Source organism: Rhinoderma darwinii, chromosome 2, assembly GCF_050947455.1.
Source record: "Rhinoderma darwinii isolate aRhiDar2 chromosome 2, aRhiDar2.hap1, whole genome shotgun sequence".
In the NCBI taxonomy this organism is placed as follows: domain Eukaryota; kingdom Metazoa; phylum Chordata; class Amphibia; order Anura; family Rhinodermatidae; genus Rhinoderma; species Rhinoderma darwinii.
The window spans coordinates 242,025,159-242,040,358 of record NC_134688.1 but is presented as its reverse complement, the minus strand read 5'-3'; the positions used below and the strand labels follow the sequence as shown (position 1 = coordinate 242,040,358).

Sequence of the window (15,200 nt, the reverse complement as noted above, 5' to 3'; positions counted from 1 at the left end):
TGCGGTTAAAGAGGCTCTATGATCACATTATAAGTGCCCTATCTCCTACATAATGTGATCGGCGCTGTAATGTAGATCACGGCAGTGGATTTTATTTTTTAAAAAACGATCAATTTTGACGGAGTTATGACCTATTTTAGATTTATGCTAATAACTTTCTTAATAGACAACTGGGAATGTTTTTACTTTTTGACCAAGAGGGCGTTGTAAAGAGAAGTGTATGACGCTGACCAATCAGTGACCAATCAGCGTCATACACTTCTCTCCATTCATGTACTCAGCACATAGTGATTTCGCGAGATCACTATCTGCTGTCACTTACTCACTTACTAACGTTACTGAAGTGCCTTGAGAGTGAATAGACATCGCTTCCAGCCGGGATGCGATGTCTATTCACAATCCCAAAACTTCGGTAACGTTTGTGTGGGACTTACAGCACAGCACATCGAGATCACGCTGTGATGTCATTTACAGCGTGATCACGCTTGCTGTGCTGCAAGTCCCTCACAAACGTTACCGAAGTGACGGGATTGTGAATAGACATGGTGTCCTGTTCTGGTGCGTGCACACAATGGGACATCATTAGCGGCGAATGCGCAGTAACTAGATTTGAGGCCCGGACGAAGCAGGGAAGGGTATCGGACCATACATGACGGGCGTATGCGCGTTATCTCAGACAAAAATTTGTCATTCGGGGCGGGCCAGTTTTTGGTGGTGGTCAGGCATAAGAAGGGAAACGAACGAGACTTATTTAAGGTCTGAGGAGAAGTTTAGAAGAGGGGATAACGGAAAGGAACTTTTGAGAGCAGCGACCAGCAAGGGGTGAGTAGAGTTCAATAGGTGAAATGCTGGTGACAGGTTCCATATAAAGTAGAAATCGCAACCTTTATTACAGCAAAACCGCATGAAAAAACAAAAACAAAACACGCATGCACTAAAATGGTGAAGGTAGCAGATAAAACAATTTTATTTACATAATACAATTTTTATAAGCAGGCACCCATGCACCATGGAACAACACTATACAAAACAAAGTCTGGAAGGGAGAACGGCAATAATCTAGCCAAAGGTTTGTGGCATCTGCAAAAGCAACGCATTGTCTCTACATAGAGGCATATAGCTTGTAGATCGCCAGAAATGCATGCATACTATAAGACGGGAATGTCAAGATCTCTAAGAGTATGTTTACATGTGGCGGATGCGCTGCAGATTTTTCTTCCTGATTTGCGGAATGAGTATTACAATAACAAATCTAGTTCATCCATGTAATTTTACCTGTAGTGCTGATTTTTTAAATTGTAGCATGTCAATTTATGTTGCATATTTTCACTCTTTTCAATGAGATGGGCGAAATTTGTAGTGAAAACCGCAACAAAATCTCCAGCAAAACACTTACGTATAACATGCAAATTGTGCTGTGGAAATGTTGTAAATTTGCAACAAGTTCCGCAGGCATATTTCCAGCATAATTTTTCGTTCTGCGTGGGTGTACCCTCAGGGAGTTAAACTATATGCTGATGTTTGCAGGAATGGGAATTTTCAGATAGAAAGAAAAGAAGAAGAAAAAAACCCCAGCTAATTGTCATCATAATTTGAGCTGAAACAATATTAAGGCCAATTTTCATCACTTACTCTCTTAATGCCATCTCTTTTACTGTCATTTGTTTAATCGAACTGACTATGGGTAATAGTGTGTGACTGATTGATTTAGGCTCCTATTTCAGATTTCCCAGACTTCAGAACATTTTCAGCGGGATATAATGAGATGACCGATTAACCAGTGACCAAAACGCAGCTGCTCTTTCACGTGCTTTTTCTACATAAAGCAGCAGCTTACCTTTCTCCAGGACAGTCAGGGATGATAGAAATTAATGCTTGGCACAGGTTCACTAATCAGGATGAGAGGTTTCATCATCTACATATATTACCTGAAATTACCCTAAGCCTTTATACAGTCTGTCTTCTGCCCATCTTGAGCATTTGGGACCCTTCCTGATCCGCAGAATGGGATGCCATAACCATTGCAGACCCTAGCAGTATATATTTTATCCATCATTGTAGTACTGATAGAGTGCGTCCATGCTACGGGGTATGGTACTGCAGCTCAGTCCCGTTCACTAGAATGGGCAAGTTGCAGTACCAGACCAAGCCCCAGGCACATGGAAAATGGCCTAAGGATGGGCCGTCAAGGTAAAATCTAAAAACAAATCTTTAAGATGTAGCTAACCTAGCAAAACTAATCACTGAAAAGGCTACAGCATTGTGTACACCAAGGCTGTGTATTGCCACAACATGCTATACATCCATACATGACTTACCATTGATAAATCTACATATCACATTTACCTTAAATTAGTATTTTGTAGAAAGGGCATTATAGACTGTTGGGCTGTCATGGTACTTGGCACTGACAAAAACTACATAAGTCTTATGGCATGACACCAAGCGCCGGTTCCGTTGCTCGACAGACACCACCGGCGGCCGACGGAACCCATTGCTGCAGTAGTACTTCTCGTACTTCCGGCCAGACCTGCGACAGAGGCCTCTATCGAAGCCTCCAACGCAGATGTGAACGAGGCATTACTACAGTAAATAACCAGTTAAAATTGAAAGAAACTACCTAATGTCTGGGACAGATTCTCTCATATATAAAAAGGGAAAAAAAAAACATCTACTCACACAAAATAAGATCCCATTATTTATTAATGTTTAAAACGCTTACCTGGAAAAGAAGGTTTAAAAACTCATTGGCAAGAGCACTTTTAACACTCCATATCTGGTAATCTTCCAGCGTAAGGTGCCCACCCTGTAGAAAAGATTGAATAAATATTAATAAGAACCTTTTTATACAAGTAGATGGTCTAGGCTGTGTGCTGGCTGCTTTAAGAGTAGCCAGTCATATATGAAATGGTAACTGCCTATAAAATATATGCAACAATACATATATATATATATATATATATACATATATATACACACACATACATACATATATTGTGAATAGTGATCTACATTCATTACAATTGTTAAAAACAAAATAACTGAATGTGTAACTCCCAAGTATTTAGCAGAGGCTTCTTTTACCACAATTACAGCCTTGAGTCTGTGTGGACAAGGCTCTATAAGATTAGCAAATAAGGACATTGCAATTATTCCACACTTTTCACTGCAAAACTGTTCAAGTTCTCTCATGTAGCGTAGAGACCAGCTATTTTAACAGTCCAGCCACAAATTCTCAATTAGATTGAGGTCTGTGTGGTGGGAGGAATCTGGTTTACAACATATAAGTGTTTGTTTCTTAATTTATTTTTTTCTAAGGCTGGGTTCACACAGGCGTTCGGCTTTTCGTTGTTATGCTCCCTCAGAGGAGCACAACAGACACCACCGGCATCCAACGTAACCCATTTACTTTAATGGGTTTCCATCGGAGTGTCTGTGGCTTTACTGGAAACATTAGTGCAGCATGCTGCGCTATGGCTTCTGGTATTTTCAGCCGGATCTGCGACGGAGGCCCCTAACAGAGCCTTCAACACAGATGTGAACGAGACCTTATCACAGTTTTGGTCTCACCAGCACAGAGAACCTTTTTTTCCATTTTAATCAATCATCACTCTCTTCATAGTAACTTAGAATTGCCTAGTCTACGCAGATTTATAGCTGTGCCATAGTCTTCCCATTTTAAAAGCATCTTACTAACAAGACAATTCATTGAACGTCAATTCGATATGTCTCATGTTATGAATATCTGGTTAGAGAGGGGGTAGCAGTGTTCAGACTCCCACCGATGACAGAGCAAAGGGACCCTTTTCAGCTTCTTGCCAATACAGTGCCACTTCCAACCAGTCGCTGTGTCATGAACTTAATCAGAGCCGCATTCACATTTAATTATTGATTTCAACCACTTCCCAGGATAAAGCCGCTACGGTGATCAGCAGACCATCGCAGTTACAGTTTCTCGAACTCTCAAAGATTGGCTATTATCACATTGGAGAAGCCCTGTGCTGCCATTTATAGCGTCATATCTACCAGAGTGGGGTGACTCCCTCGATAACATAAATATGCCCAAACAGAGCGTATGAGAAGGAGTAGTCAAGAAGGGACAACCAATTTAAATAAACTCCCCTGCAAGCAAAATTAACATTATTTTCCAGTACTAATCCCGATTAGTATTTTTCATTAACTTTGACACAATTTTTTTGATGCATTGTGTGGTTTTTGTCCTTCAATGTTTAATGATTTAGTTTGACCATCCAAATATAGTTTTTATAATACACAATATAAAACACTCAACATTTGGTCAATTATTGGTCAATTATTCAATTGGATGTTCCTGTGAAGATATAAAGGGAGTGTAATTGGGATCTCTGCGCCACTAAGTAGAATAAGAGAGTACATTGGTGAATTATTTATGAGTATTAGAAGTTGTTACCAACTTAGATGCATGTATAGAAAGAACAAAAGCAGGCCAGCTTACCTTGGTGGTGTCGTGAGTTTTTAATATATTATCTATGATATCAGAAAGATTCAAGTGTAATTCCTGTGAATAATAAAGAGTATTGGTAAGCAAATGTGTAAACTGTAATTCGAACAAGCATTTAACTAAATTATATAAAAAAAACAAAATGGTGGTATTAGAGGAAATTATGGAAATGCAGGTGCAAGACCAAAGCTTTTTAGATGTACACTATTGTAGAGGCTTCTGTCAGGTGTTAGTAGATGGTATGATGCCACTTTACTATGGTTTAATCCGAATTTATGAACCATTTCCCTTAGTACTTTCTTAAAAGCCTTAAGACTGATAATAAATGAACATTTTGGGTAAGTAAAGGGAAAATAACAAATTTATTTAATGTGACAAGTCTAACAATTTAAACATTTTTAATACATAATACACACACTGAGGCTCATCTATGGAAACCAGTAGAAAATGAGTCAAATCAATGCCATTATTTCTAAATACGATTATCTGTAATACAATATCAAATTTACTATACAAGATGACAACGTCATTTACAACGTATGTGAATAGAGCTCTTACAGGTATGGCATCAGTGCGGTTATCTTTCCAGACCTCTAGTAGTGCAAGAACCATCTCTTCCAGTTCAGTACGAGACAAAACACCGTCACGGTCTATGTCAAATACCTTGAAACAAACTGGTTAAAAAAAAAGGAAAACTTGAGATAACCATGAAGCCAGACATTTAGTTTCTCAAACATACAATGTTTGTGATCCTTGGCCCAGGCCATTATTTATTATATGCAAGGAATGGTATGTACAAAAGGACTAAAGGTGAATGTCGGCCAAACCAGTCAATTTCCGCTGACCATCTAATACGTATGGCGGTGTCCCGGTTCACCCCCGATGACAGATATTTGGGGCAGAGAAGGATCGGGCTGCTGGATTTTAACATCCTTTTGCTTGTAAAAAGATAAGCTGCTGCCAGCATGCATGTGTATACGGGATTCTGGAGGAATAGCGGTTGACCAAACGAGTGTTTGGTTGACAAATGTTTAAAGCTAGCCATAGCTTTAGATACCTGTTTCCTGTTAAATTCATTTCTGGCTTTGGCTAAAAAATTTGCAACAAAAACTTAATATGTGGTTTCGGCCTATAGCTCATGCAATCTTTTGTAAAAAATTTATGTTGAAACATCTGTACTTACTACATATAGTAAAGCCTGGAGGCCAAGGATAATAAACTGTCTCAAATGAACTTGATTTTATTTTATTTTTTTAACTAAAGTGACCTTAGGCTTATCTGACCTTATTCAACCCTAGTATGAGCTAAGTCCTTTAATGGCCTTGGCTACAGCAATCACAGCCATCTGCCAAGCTTCAAATTTACATTAAATTGCAAGATTTTTATATGTGCCAATACACATTATATACAATACACATTTATTGATTCATTTATTTTTTCCCAGTACGATTGCCCAGTTCTTCGCCTCTATATCGAAGAATTAAAAATCAATAAGAAATCAAAAACACTGTTCCTATGCCATCAATATGCTTAGTAACCTGAAAAAGGTGAAACAGGGAACATCTAAGACCATTTATTATGTAAGCAAGTGCTAAACCACTGTGCTCCAAGCATATTAATTGCCAAGGACAATTAGAATAACTATATACATATAACTATAATAGGCAATAGTAGAAATCTGTTTTGCCAAAAACCAAGGCATTTTGTATTTTATTTTTTTTAATAAAAGAAAAAAAAAAAAGATATTTACATTTTTGTCTTTCAGCTAGGGGTCCCCTGCAACATGCAGATAAACCACATGATATTTCCTTGAAGTCTATGTGGTTATCACGGTTTTCATCAAATGCATTAAACAACCCTGAGATAAGGGAAGAAAATCTGTTAATGTAGTGTTTTGCAACTTTTTCTGCCACTTAAATGGGTTTTCCCACAAACACATCTATCCCCTATCCCCAGAATAGGGGATAAATGTGTTATCGCTGGGAGTCCGAACGCTGCGACCCCAGTGGTGAGGCGAACAGTGGGCCGAAAGTCTCCTGAAGAGCTCCATGAGAATGGAGCGCTGGGGTGCATGCTCGACCAGAGATCCATTCATTTCTATAGAGCTTGCGCAGGCAGCGGTCCTGGAAGTCCCATAGAAATTAAGGGAGCACTACCCGAGCATGGGCACCAGGCTCTAGTCTCAAGGAGGACCTCGGGGGACATTTTCGGTCCCCCATTCTCCTTATCGCTGGGGTTCCCATTGGTCAGACCCCCAGCGATCACATATGTATCCCCTATCCTGAGGATAGGGGATATATGTGCTTTGTTGGAAAACCCCTTTATCTATATAGTATATGTAATTATCCCAAAAACTAACTCAACTAAAAAGTTAGATGAAAAACTACAAATTTTAAAAATATTGACAAACCAAATAAAACATAAAATTCTATTCCAACTACCATAAAAGGCGGCAATTTTCATTTTAGGAAACCATCAATTTCCATTTTAGTGGGATCCACCAACATGAATCTATGGTATGTAGGAGTTAATATTATATAATATACAATGTTAGAAAACAGCCCATAGTCCTTAAAAGTAAAAGTGGGATTTTTTTCTGGTGCAATTTGCTTTGTAAATCTCTTACATGTATGATGTGTCACAGTTTATCAAAACATACTATTTGTTGGGTTTCACATGCTCTCACCCCCAAAAAAGCCCTGAATTAAAGATGCTGGGGTACCTATGTAAAGCATTAAATCCATTCAGATGTAAACCACAATGACATTTCCACAATGGTTTCAAATATGATGCAGTAATGCAAGATGGGTTTAAGATGTTCCCTTCACTTTTTGTAGGATCCCCACCCATTCCATCTTCTTAGATGTTAGAGGATATATTTTAAGGTGAATGTTCCCTTTAAGAAGTTACAGATGATATACTATCCTTACCACGGCAATGAGCTAGGACTTTGTAGAGAACACTTCTAAATATCTGTTGGTGGGATATATAGACTTTAAAAGGACGCATGATTTAATAGCTTAGTCAGATTTACTATTAGCAAATCTTCTGTATTTTGTGTACACATTTTAAGTATTAAATGGCGACAATTATATATCTTTGTCCTAGAATAAAATACCTTCACTCAAAGACTGATGGATCGGTGGCGAAATCAAAGGAACAAATGTTTCCAGGTCAAATCGTCCAGTCCTTGACTGAGCCTTTAAAAGCCAATATCTTTTCTCCAGGTCAATGATGTCCGATTCTTCCACTGTTAATAATGGAATCCATAAAAAGCGCATGTTAGATTAGTAACATGCATGTTCCTAGATATGAAAAGTGCAGACTAAAGTAATCAAACACTTAATAGCGAGTATGTATTTCCCATATTTCCTAATTCCCTGTAAACACTGCTGGTAAAATATCCAATTTCATTATTATTATTGTTCATATTATTAGATTTGCAGTTCAAGGAAGAGGAGAGTACTGCTAGTACTTTTATTCCAACTTTAGTATTTAAAATATAAAGTACAGTATGATAAATATTAAACCATATCGCCTGTTGACAAAGCACATAGACAAGTAAAGAATATCAGACATCAATGCCATTATTATCTCTGGAATATGAAGCAAAGTCCACTGGTGGTAGAAACGTTTTAAAAGAATACTCAAGGACTATTTCGCTAAGAAAAAAGCACTGATTGCAACGCTAATAATGGATGGCAGAAGCCTTTGAAAATGTTCCTCCAGTTTGGAATCCGTGCAGATCCACAAGTTACTAATCTCTGTATGGAATCACTTTTGCACCAAGTCACCATATAGGATAGATTGTAGACTTTTGTTGACACCGCATGGGAGTTACAGGGAATTTCTTATTTATTTGCTGCCTGCTCTCGATTTACAGCAGCAATTCTATGATTGGTGGGATTCCGACTGCTGGGACTCCCACAGATCCTGAGAATTAAGGAGCCGCAGAGCTAAAGCCCCTCACTTTACTGTTTTTCTGCACAGTGGCACCCGGTCATCAGCCATTCAGGGAACTACAGCACAACCCTCTTCAAGTGAATGCTGCAGGTCCCTGCACAGCCGGGTGGCCGGAACACTGCTGCGTAGGGAAAATTTAGAAAGGGACAGAGCGTTAAATCAGCATTGGTGGGATCTCATTATCGGTGGGGGTCACAGATGTCAGTCCCCTATAAAGTGATGGCATATCCTAGAGATATGCCATTACTTTTTAAGATAGGAATAACCATTTAATAGACATTTTCAATTTTAATATCCAGTGTGTCTCAACGCCACCTGTCATGTTTAACAGGGGCTCCTGATCTAGAAAAGGTTGGGGACACCTGCTTTAATTTATCCAGCATTTGGTAGACACAGAAGAGATTTGCCATGGACTTCAAGTTGTACAATTAGCTGTGACAGCTGCAGTAAGAAAATACATTTCTTTAAAGAGAACCTTTCACCTGCCCATACATGTGCAGCAGCAAGTAACAGTCAGGGCTTCACAAACACTCTCACTTGAAATTATTTTTCTAACTTCCTCCGTTATTTACAGAACGGTGCCGTTATATTTGGCGCCCGATATGTAAATAAGCCCCTGAACTGTCAATGGGGCGTTTCTATCTAACTAAATGGCAAGGGGGTGTGATGTCTCCACTCTGACACTGTCCAATCAGCTACGGACAGTGTCAAGGCGGCTGTGTTCCCTCCCGCGAGAACACACACAGACAGAGAGCTGCAGAACCACCAGTCTGTGTGTGATGTCGCGGGAGGAAGCACAGCGCAAGCCGTCCTGACACTGTCCGTAGCTGATTGGACAATGTCAGAGCGAAGACATCACGCCCCCTTGCAATTTAGCTAGATAGTGTGTGTGTGTGTGTGTAAATAATATATTAGAGACACAAACATATCTAGAGAGGTTATCAAACGCTTTAGAAGTGGTGTCATGGAAGGAATGTTTTACCTTACAAAGTATACTCCCTGTCAGTAATCTCAATTGAAGGACACTGCAGTCAAACTTTTCCTCAAAAAAAAAAAAAAAAAGGCTGACAACAGTGACATAGCTGCCAACATCTAAACAAAATATCCAAGGTCACAATATTGCTGGGAAAGCTGCTCATAGAAAGTGCAATCTAGGAACAGACCTAATGTACTACAAATGCCATCATGGAGCACAAAATAATGATGTTCATTTATGCATAATTAATTGTCATCTTTTTCAAACATAAAACTATTGATGTGAAAAATATAAATTATGTAAAAAAAATCCTGGCCATTGAGCCCTCACAATAGACTGACACCTCCTGTTTAGCAGTCATCTCATTAGCATCACAGGTAGGATTAAAAATGTATACTATTATAAAGCTGCAGGAAGAGAACACGGGATCCACCATTGACTACAGGTGATGGACAGAGCTCACCTTCTCTTTCCTTGACCTGCACAGTGACCTCTGCACATGTCACGAAGCAGGACGAGTAGGAGAAGATTTTAATTAATGCAGCTATTTACTTTCTTCCTGATGATGTCAGCCGCAGGAGAAAAAATAATGAAAAAGGAAACAGAGACAGAAAATTACAAGCGGTTTGTGTGTCTTGCTAGTTATGAAAGTCCTGTGATTACAGCAGCCTCGGCGTGGATTCAAGCTGTATATAAGAGTGTACTAACAGTGGGAGGAGTGACCAGAGTAATGTGAGCCAGCAGGCTTGTAGAACAGGTGACCAGTGATCGCCTCCACAATGGGATCTTCATTCTGGCTCGTAGACAGTCATCCCTTGATGACATGCATCTGACGTAACAGAGCATATGAACGGGGGTTGGCTTTATAAAAAAAAAAAAAAAGAAAAGCTGGTGCAGTTTGCAAGTCACATGATGAAAGAATTTAGTCAAAAGGACAAAAAGTGAAATTTATACCTGGATGACAAGTTTTAATATTAGTTTTGGATTGCTAGTCCTTTCTAGAGGTATTAACCTCTTCGGAGCCTGGCAGAAAATATTCTTATTAAAGCAACTTGTAATTAAAAATAATAAACCTATTTGCTTTTGTCATAGACATGCATGAATACAACGCATCTATTTACTTGCATGTTTTAATTCCTCAGGTGAATCATCTTAATCCTAAATTATAATTTGGACTCATTCCTAGTCATTAGAAGATCCAGCTCATCATGTCTATTGCAGCCACACAGAAAACAAATTAGTCTGCTATTCTAGTACCACAGTATCGTCTACATTTAGATTTCTACAAGCCAGTGGTCAAATGTGTCATTAATACAGCTTGAATATTTTTTTTTTTCTGAGAATTATCTTAAGATAGCAAAAAAAAGGTCAAGTTAAAATTTCAACCAAGGCCCTATGGACACTTAACAGTTTTCCCACTTACCATTATTGTTTGATCTGACATGTTGGTAAACAAGTTTCTTAAAAAAAAAAAAAAATAAGGTGGCATGAAGCCACACATTTCCTAGAACGTACTGCCGTACATGCCCTATCCCTGGTTATTATTCCCCCACTGACTTCAATGGAGAAAAAAAAGTTGAACAAAACCTCATGCAAAAACAATGATTGGAGTTTTATTATGCTGTATTATTATTGCAATTTCACAAAGAAAGTAAATAACTATGAATGTTCAGACCCAAATGTATACATACATATCACGGGTATGTTCACACAGAGTTTTTTGCAGGCAGAAAATTCTGCCTGGAAAAATCAGCTCCGGTCTTTTTGAAGTGGTTTTGCACCACACACGTTTTATGCCACTTTTTTTTAGCTATCTCTTCAACAGAAAGATGAATAACCGCAAGCTTTTTTTGCCAAAAACCGCGTAAGAAAATGCGTTAAAAAAAGCAGCAAAAAAAACAAAAAACCGCGTTTATTTCCGTCTCTCATTGATTTCAAAGGGGTTTTTGAGGTGGAAAACACCTCAAGTTAGGGCATGTCTATTCTTTTTCCCGCCAGCGTTCTTTTTTGCTCGCGGTAAAAAAAACACCTCCATCTCCCATTGAAATCAATTGGAGTCAATTTCGGCCCTTTTTTGCGGCGGATTCCACCGCAAAAGCCGCGGCAAAAAACTCAGTGTGAACAGGGCCTAACAGTGCAAACATGTTAAAATACTAATAAAGGGGTTTTGCCACGAGAGACATTTATGACATTCACAGGATATGCAAAAAACTTGGACAGCATCCATATGGCAAAAGTAAAAAAGTGTTTATTAACACATCCCAATATCAAAGTGCTACGTTTAGACTCCGCAGGAGTCTTTATCAAGCATAAATTCGAAACGTAGCACTTTGATATTGGGATGTGTTAATAAACACTTTTTTACTTTTGCCATATGGATGATGTCCTCAAGTTTTTTGCAGCAATTGATTGTCCAGAAGGGATCGAATTTGCATCCCGCTGAAACTAAGTAGCTGTTTTCCAATCAAGTGAGTGCAGTGGATAACCAGTTTACCATATCCACAGGATATGTCATAAATGTCAGATTCGGGGCCCCACCTCTGGGACCCGCACCCATCTCCAGAACAAGGCCACCTAAACCCCAATCAGCCGCTGTGTGCTGCGGCTGAATGAGGTAAATTCCGACCATGAAAAATGTTATATGGTCGTGAGTTACGTAAACAGCTTAACTCGCTGAGCTACGCTGTTTCTGTAAGTCTCATAGAACTTAATGGTAGTTACTAAAACAGCGTAGCTCGCATGCTACACTGCTGTACCTGCCATTCACTACTATTGAAGTTACGGAAACAGCGTAGCTCAGCGAGATATAATCTTTTTCATTCTCGGAATTCACCTCATTCAGCCGCAACACACAGCGGCTGAACGGGTTTTAGGAGGCCCCATTCCGGAGATAGGTGCTGGTCCCAGAGGTGGGACCCGCATCTATCTGACATTTATGACATATCCTGTGGATATGTCATAAAATGTCTCTCGTGGAAAAACAACTTTAAGGCGAAGTTCACATCTGCGCTTTGTTTTCCGTTGGTCTGTTCCGTCATCGGAGCAAAAACAAGGAAAACGGAGATGCCGTGTCCGTTGCATGACAGAAACCAACGGTGCCCGACAATCAATTGACTTTAATGGGTTCCACTGGTTGCTGTCATTTTGCCGGACAAAACAGCGCTGCAGTCCGCACCATTTTGTCCTGCAAAAAAGACGGTATTTGCAATGGAGGCTCCTAACGAAGCCTATGACGCAGATGTGAACCAAGCCTAATTCACCCAAATAAGTGACGCAGAAATTACTGAAAACTTAAAGGGGTTTCTTTTAGAAATAGTGCCCCCCATATCCATGGGCTGCATCAGATTTGCCCTAATTACTTGAATGGGGCTGAGCTACAATACCAGACAAAGTCCATGGACAAAAGTGACTGCTTCTGGAAGAAAACATTAATGTTTTTCTAGTATGATACAACCCCATTAAATAAAACAAGGAAAGGCTGTTTTAAATAAGAAAAAAAAAAAGGGGGAAAAAAACACCAATAGGGGCAATGTTCCATAGATTCTTCACCGATCAACCAAGACACAGATCCCAAAGCTATCAATGCATTCAAATACGGTGTACACAGAGCTTAAGCTTCCTTCATAATTTAAAGGTTGTCACTCCCCTTCATCTTTTCTACCCCTTTGATCATTAAGATTAAAGAAACAACAATGCACTATTCTAGAATATAAAAAATACAGAAAAACAGAAAAGAACACTAGCTAAACAGCGAACCTTTCATCAACAGGCTAAAGAATCCCACTGCAATAATAGATTAAATTGGCTAGGTTATAAATTGCTGTATTAGATGTTCAGTGGTCCGTGAAATTAAAGAGTGCAGAATAAAGATTTGGCATTACTAGGTGAAGATTATATTCTCTATTAACAAAATGCAGATCAAGACGTGGACTGTCCTCCACAATGATTTCTAATGTTAATACGCTGGAAGGAAAAGCCTGTAAAAGTTGTTGAGGTTTCTCAGTGCGTCGTACTATGAGTTTATGCTTTAATGTACAATTATATACAGAACATTAAAATCCATATGCACTGACAAAATGGAAAACATGCTCGTTCTCCGCTCTACATTTTAAAACAAATTATTTCAGCATTTTAAGGTTGCTCTAGGGGGGGGCAAGGATAAATATATTCATGAAGAATGCCTAAATCTAGAAAATTATAAAAAAAAAAGTTTGGTTTTTTTTGGTGTTTTTTTAGTCATGGGGCTTATAGAAGGGGACAATAAAATATATAAAACAATTAGTGACACTGAATACTATCATATGTTTGTGCTTCACCATAAGTTTTTGAGTACTGGCTCCACTGTATGGACTAGAAGTTAGAGCGGGGTCCAAAAATGCAAAACCTCAAAACTTGGTGTTCTCGCTCAGTAAACAATGCTTTATGAATTGGTCTTCTGATGGTGTGGCCACTTGGTCTGCTTGATCATTCTCTGGATGCACAGCCGCCATAAAAACGTTTAATCTAGCCATGATTTGCCACCCATAAAGCCCTTATTTCCTTGAAATACCAACCTGTCTATATTCTCTATTAGAGTGTTTGCCCGTCATGGAATTTGGGTACCTCTCTCAGGACCCACCTCTGTTAAACAGCGACTTTTCCCTGGCTAAGAGTGGCTCCTGCTTTGGCGGATATGGCCTGAAAATCCCTAAAATCAGATAGCAAATGCAGCTAAGAACATGCTACTGTTTTTTACCTTTTGGACTCAAGCCATATTTTAGCTTATTCGAAATTTCTTGTTGAATTGGAACACCATTAATACTTAAAAACTGCATGTCTTACCAGATCATACTTTTTTTTTTTTGCAAGGGAGTTTCCTCCATTGAAATTAATGGAAACCCTAAAATGAGGCATTCACATTTCTGTCTCCAAGGGTGCATGTGGACTGCCCTATGTCAGTTTAGGTGTGTCCCTCGCTTGTGTATTATTCCTGGTAGACACAAAACGTTCCTGATACAGTATGACAAGACTGCTGCTCTGACAAGGGAAATACTGTGCAGACTGAGAAAATCAGAGCATTCATGAACACAGGTAGGTTTTATTATATGTCGGAGAGGCACACTCACAATGTAATTGGTACTATTAATACAAATCCTATTATCTAGATTTTATACAAATGGCATGAAAAGATTGTGGGTATAGCAAGTTATATGTTAAACATTTTGCACTATACAGAATGTATTGTGTCTCATCATTTTTTCTAAATTGTAATAATCTAGCAGTAACAGTCAGAGACCGGATCCTCAAACTGCTGTAAATGCAGGAACTAAAAACACAAAAACAACCGTATGTTTGCGTGAAAATAGTCTCTCATATTTATTTGGTGGTCAACTTAAGGTGATAATGCTGCTTCCTGACACATTGAAGATTATAGTCACCGTTTCTGCGCCCAGAAAATTTTAGGCTTACATCTTGTACAGTGGTGGCCAAACAATAGATCGTAACCTACCGGGCTGTTATCCTGCTGACTTCTTCACAAAAAACGGGAAAATGCCTCCTCGTAGGTTCTTGGCTTAGTGTTCAAAATCTCATTGTCAAATCATAAAAGTTAACATAAATTGTGTTGCTCACACACATCTTGACTCAAACACTCAAGCACTCAAACACAGAGCAGGGGGGAAGCGAAGAATGGTCATGTAAGAAAAAAGAATGGAACACATGGAGTGACAAGTGTAAAGGGGGTTTTACACTGGGCGATTATCAGGCAGACAAGCGTTTATATAACGCTCGTTGCCGATAATT

General features: G+C 39.0%; 1 protein-coding gene across 2 annotated transcripts in view; it reads right to left on the bottom strand.

Annotated features, from left to right (window-relative positions):
• Positions 1-15,200, bottom strand: part of USP32 (ubiquitin specific peptidase 32) — a 206,013-nt gene that overhangs the window by 82,019 nt on the left and 108,794 nt on the right. For both annotated transcript variants that reach the window (XM_075853003.1, XM_075853004.1), the window contains exons 6-10: positions 7,599-7,730; positions 6,231-6,338; positions 5,039-5,154; positions 4,475-4,537; positions 2,723-2,806 (exon numbers count right to left, since the gene is read on the bottom strand). In XM_075853003.1, the coding sequence (XP_075709118.1) occupies positions 2,723-2,806; positions 4,475-4,537; positions 5,039-5,154; positions 6,231-6,338; positions 7,599-7,730 (503 nt within the window). The remainder of the gene's footprint in view (positions 1-2,722; positions 2,807-4,474; positions 4,538-5,038; positions 5,155-6,230; positions 6,339-7,598; positions 7,731-15,200) is intronic.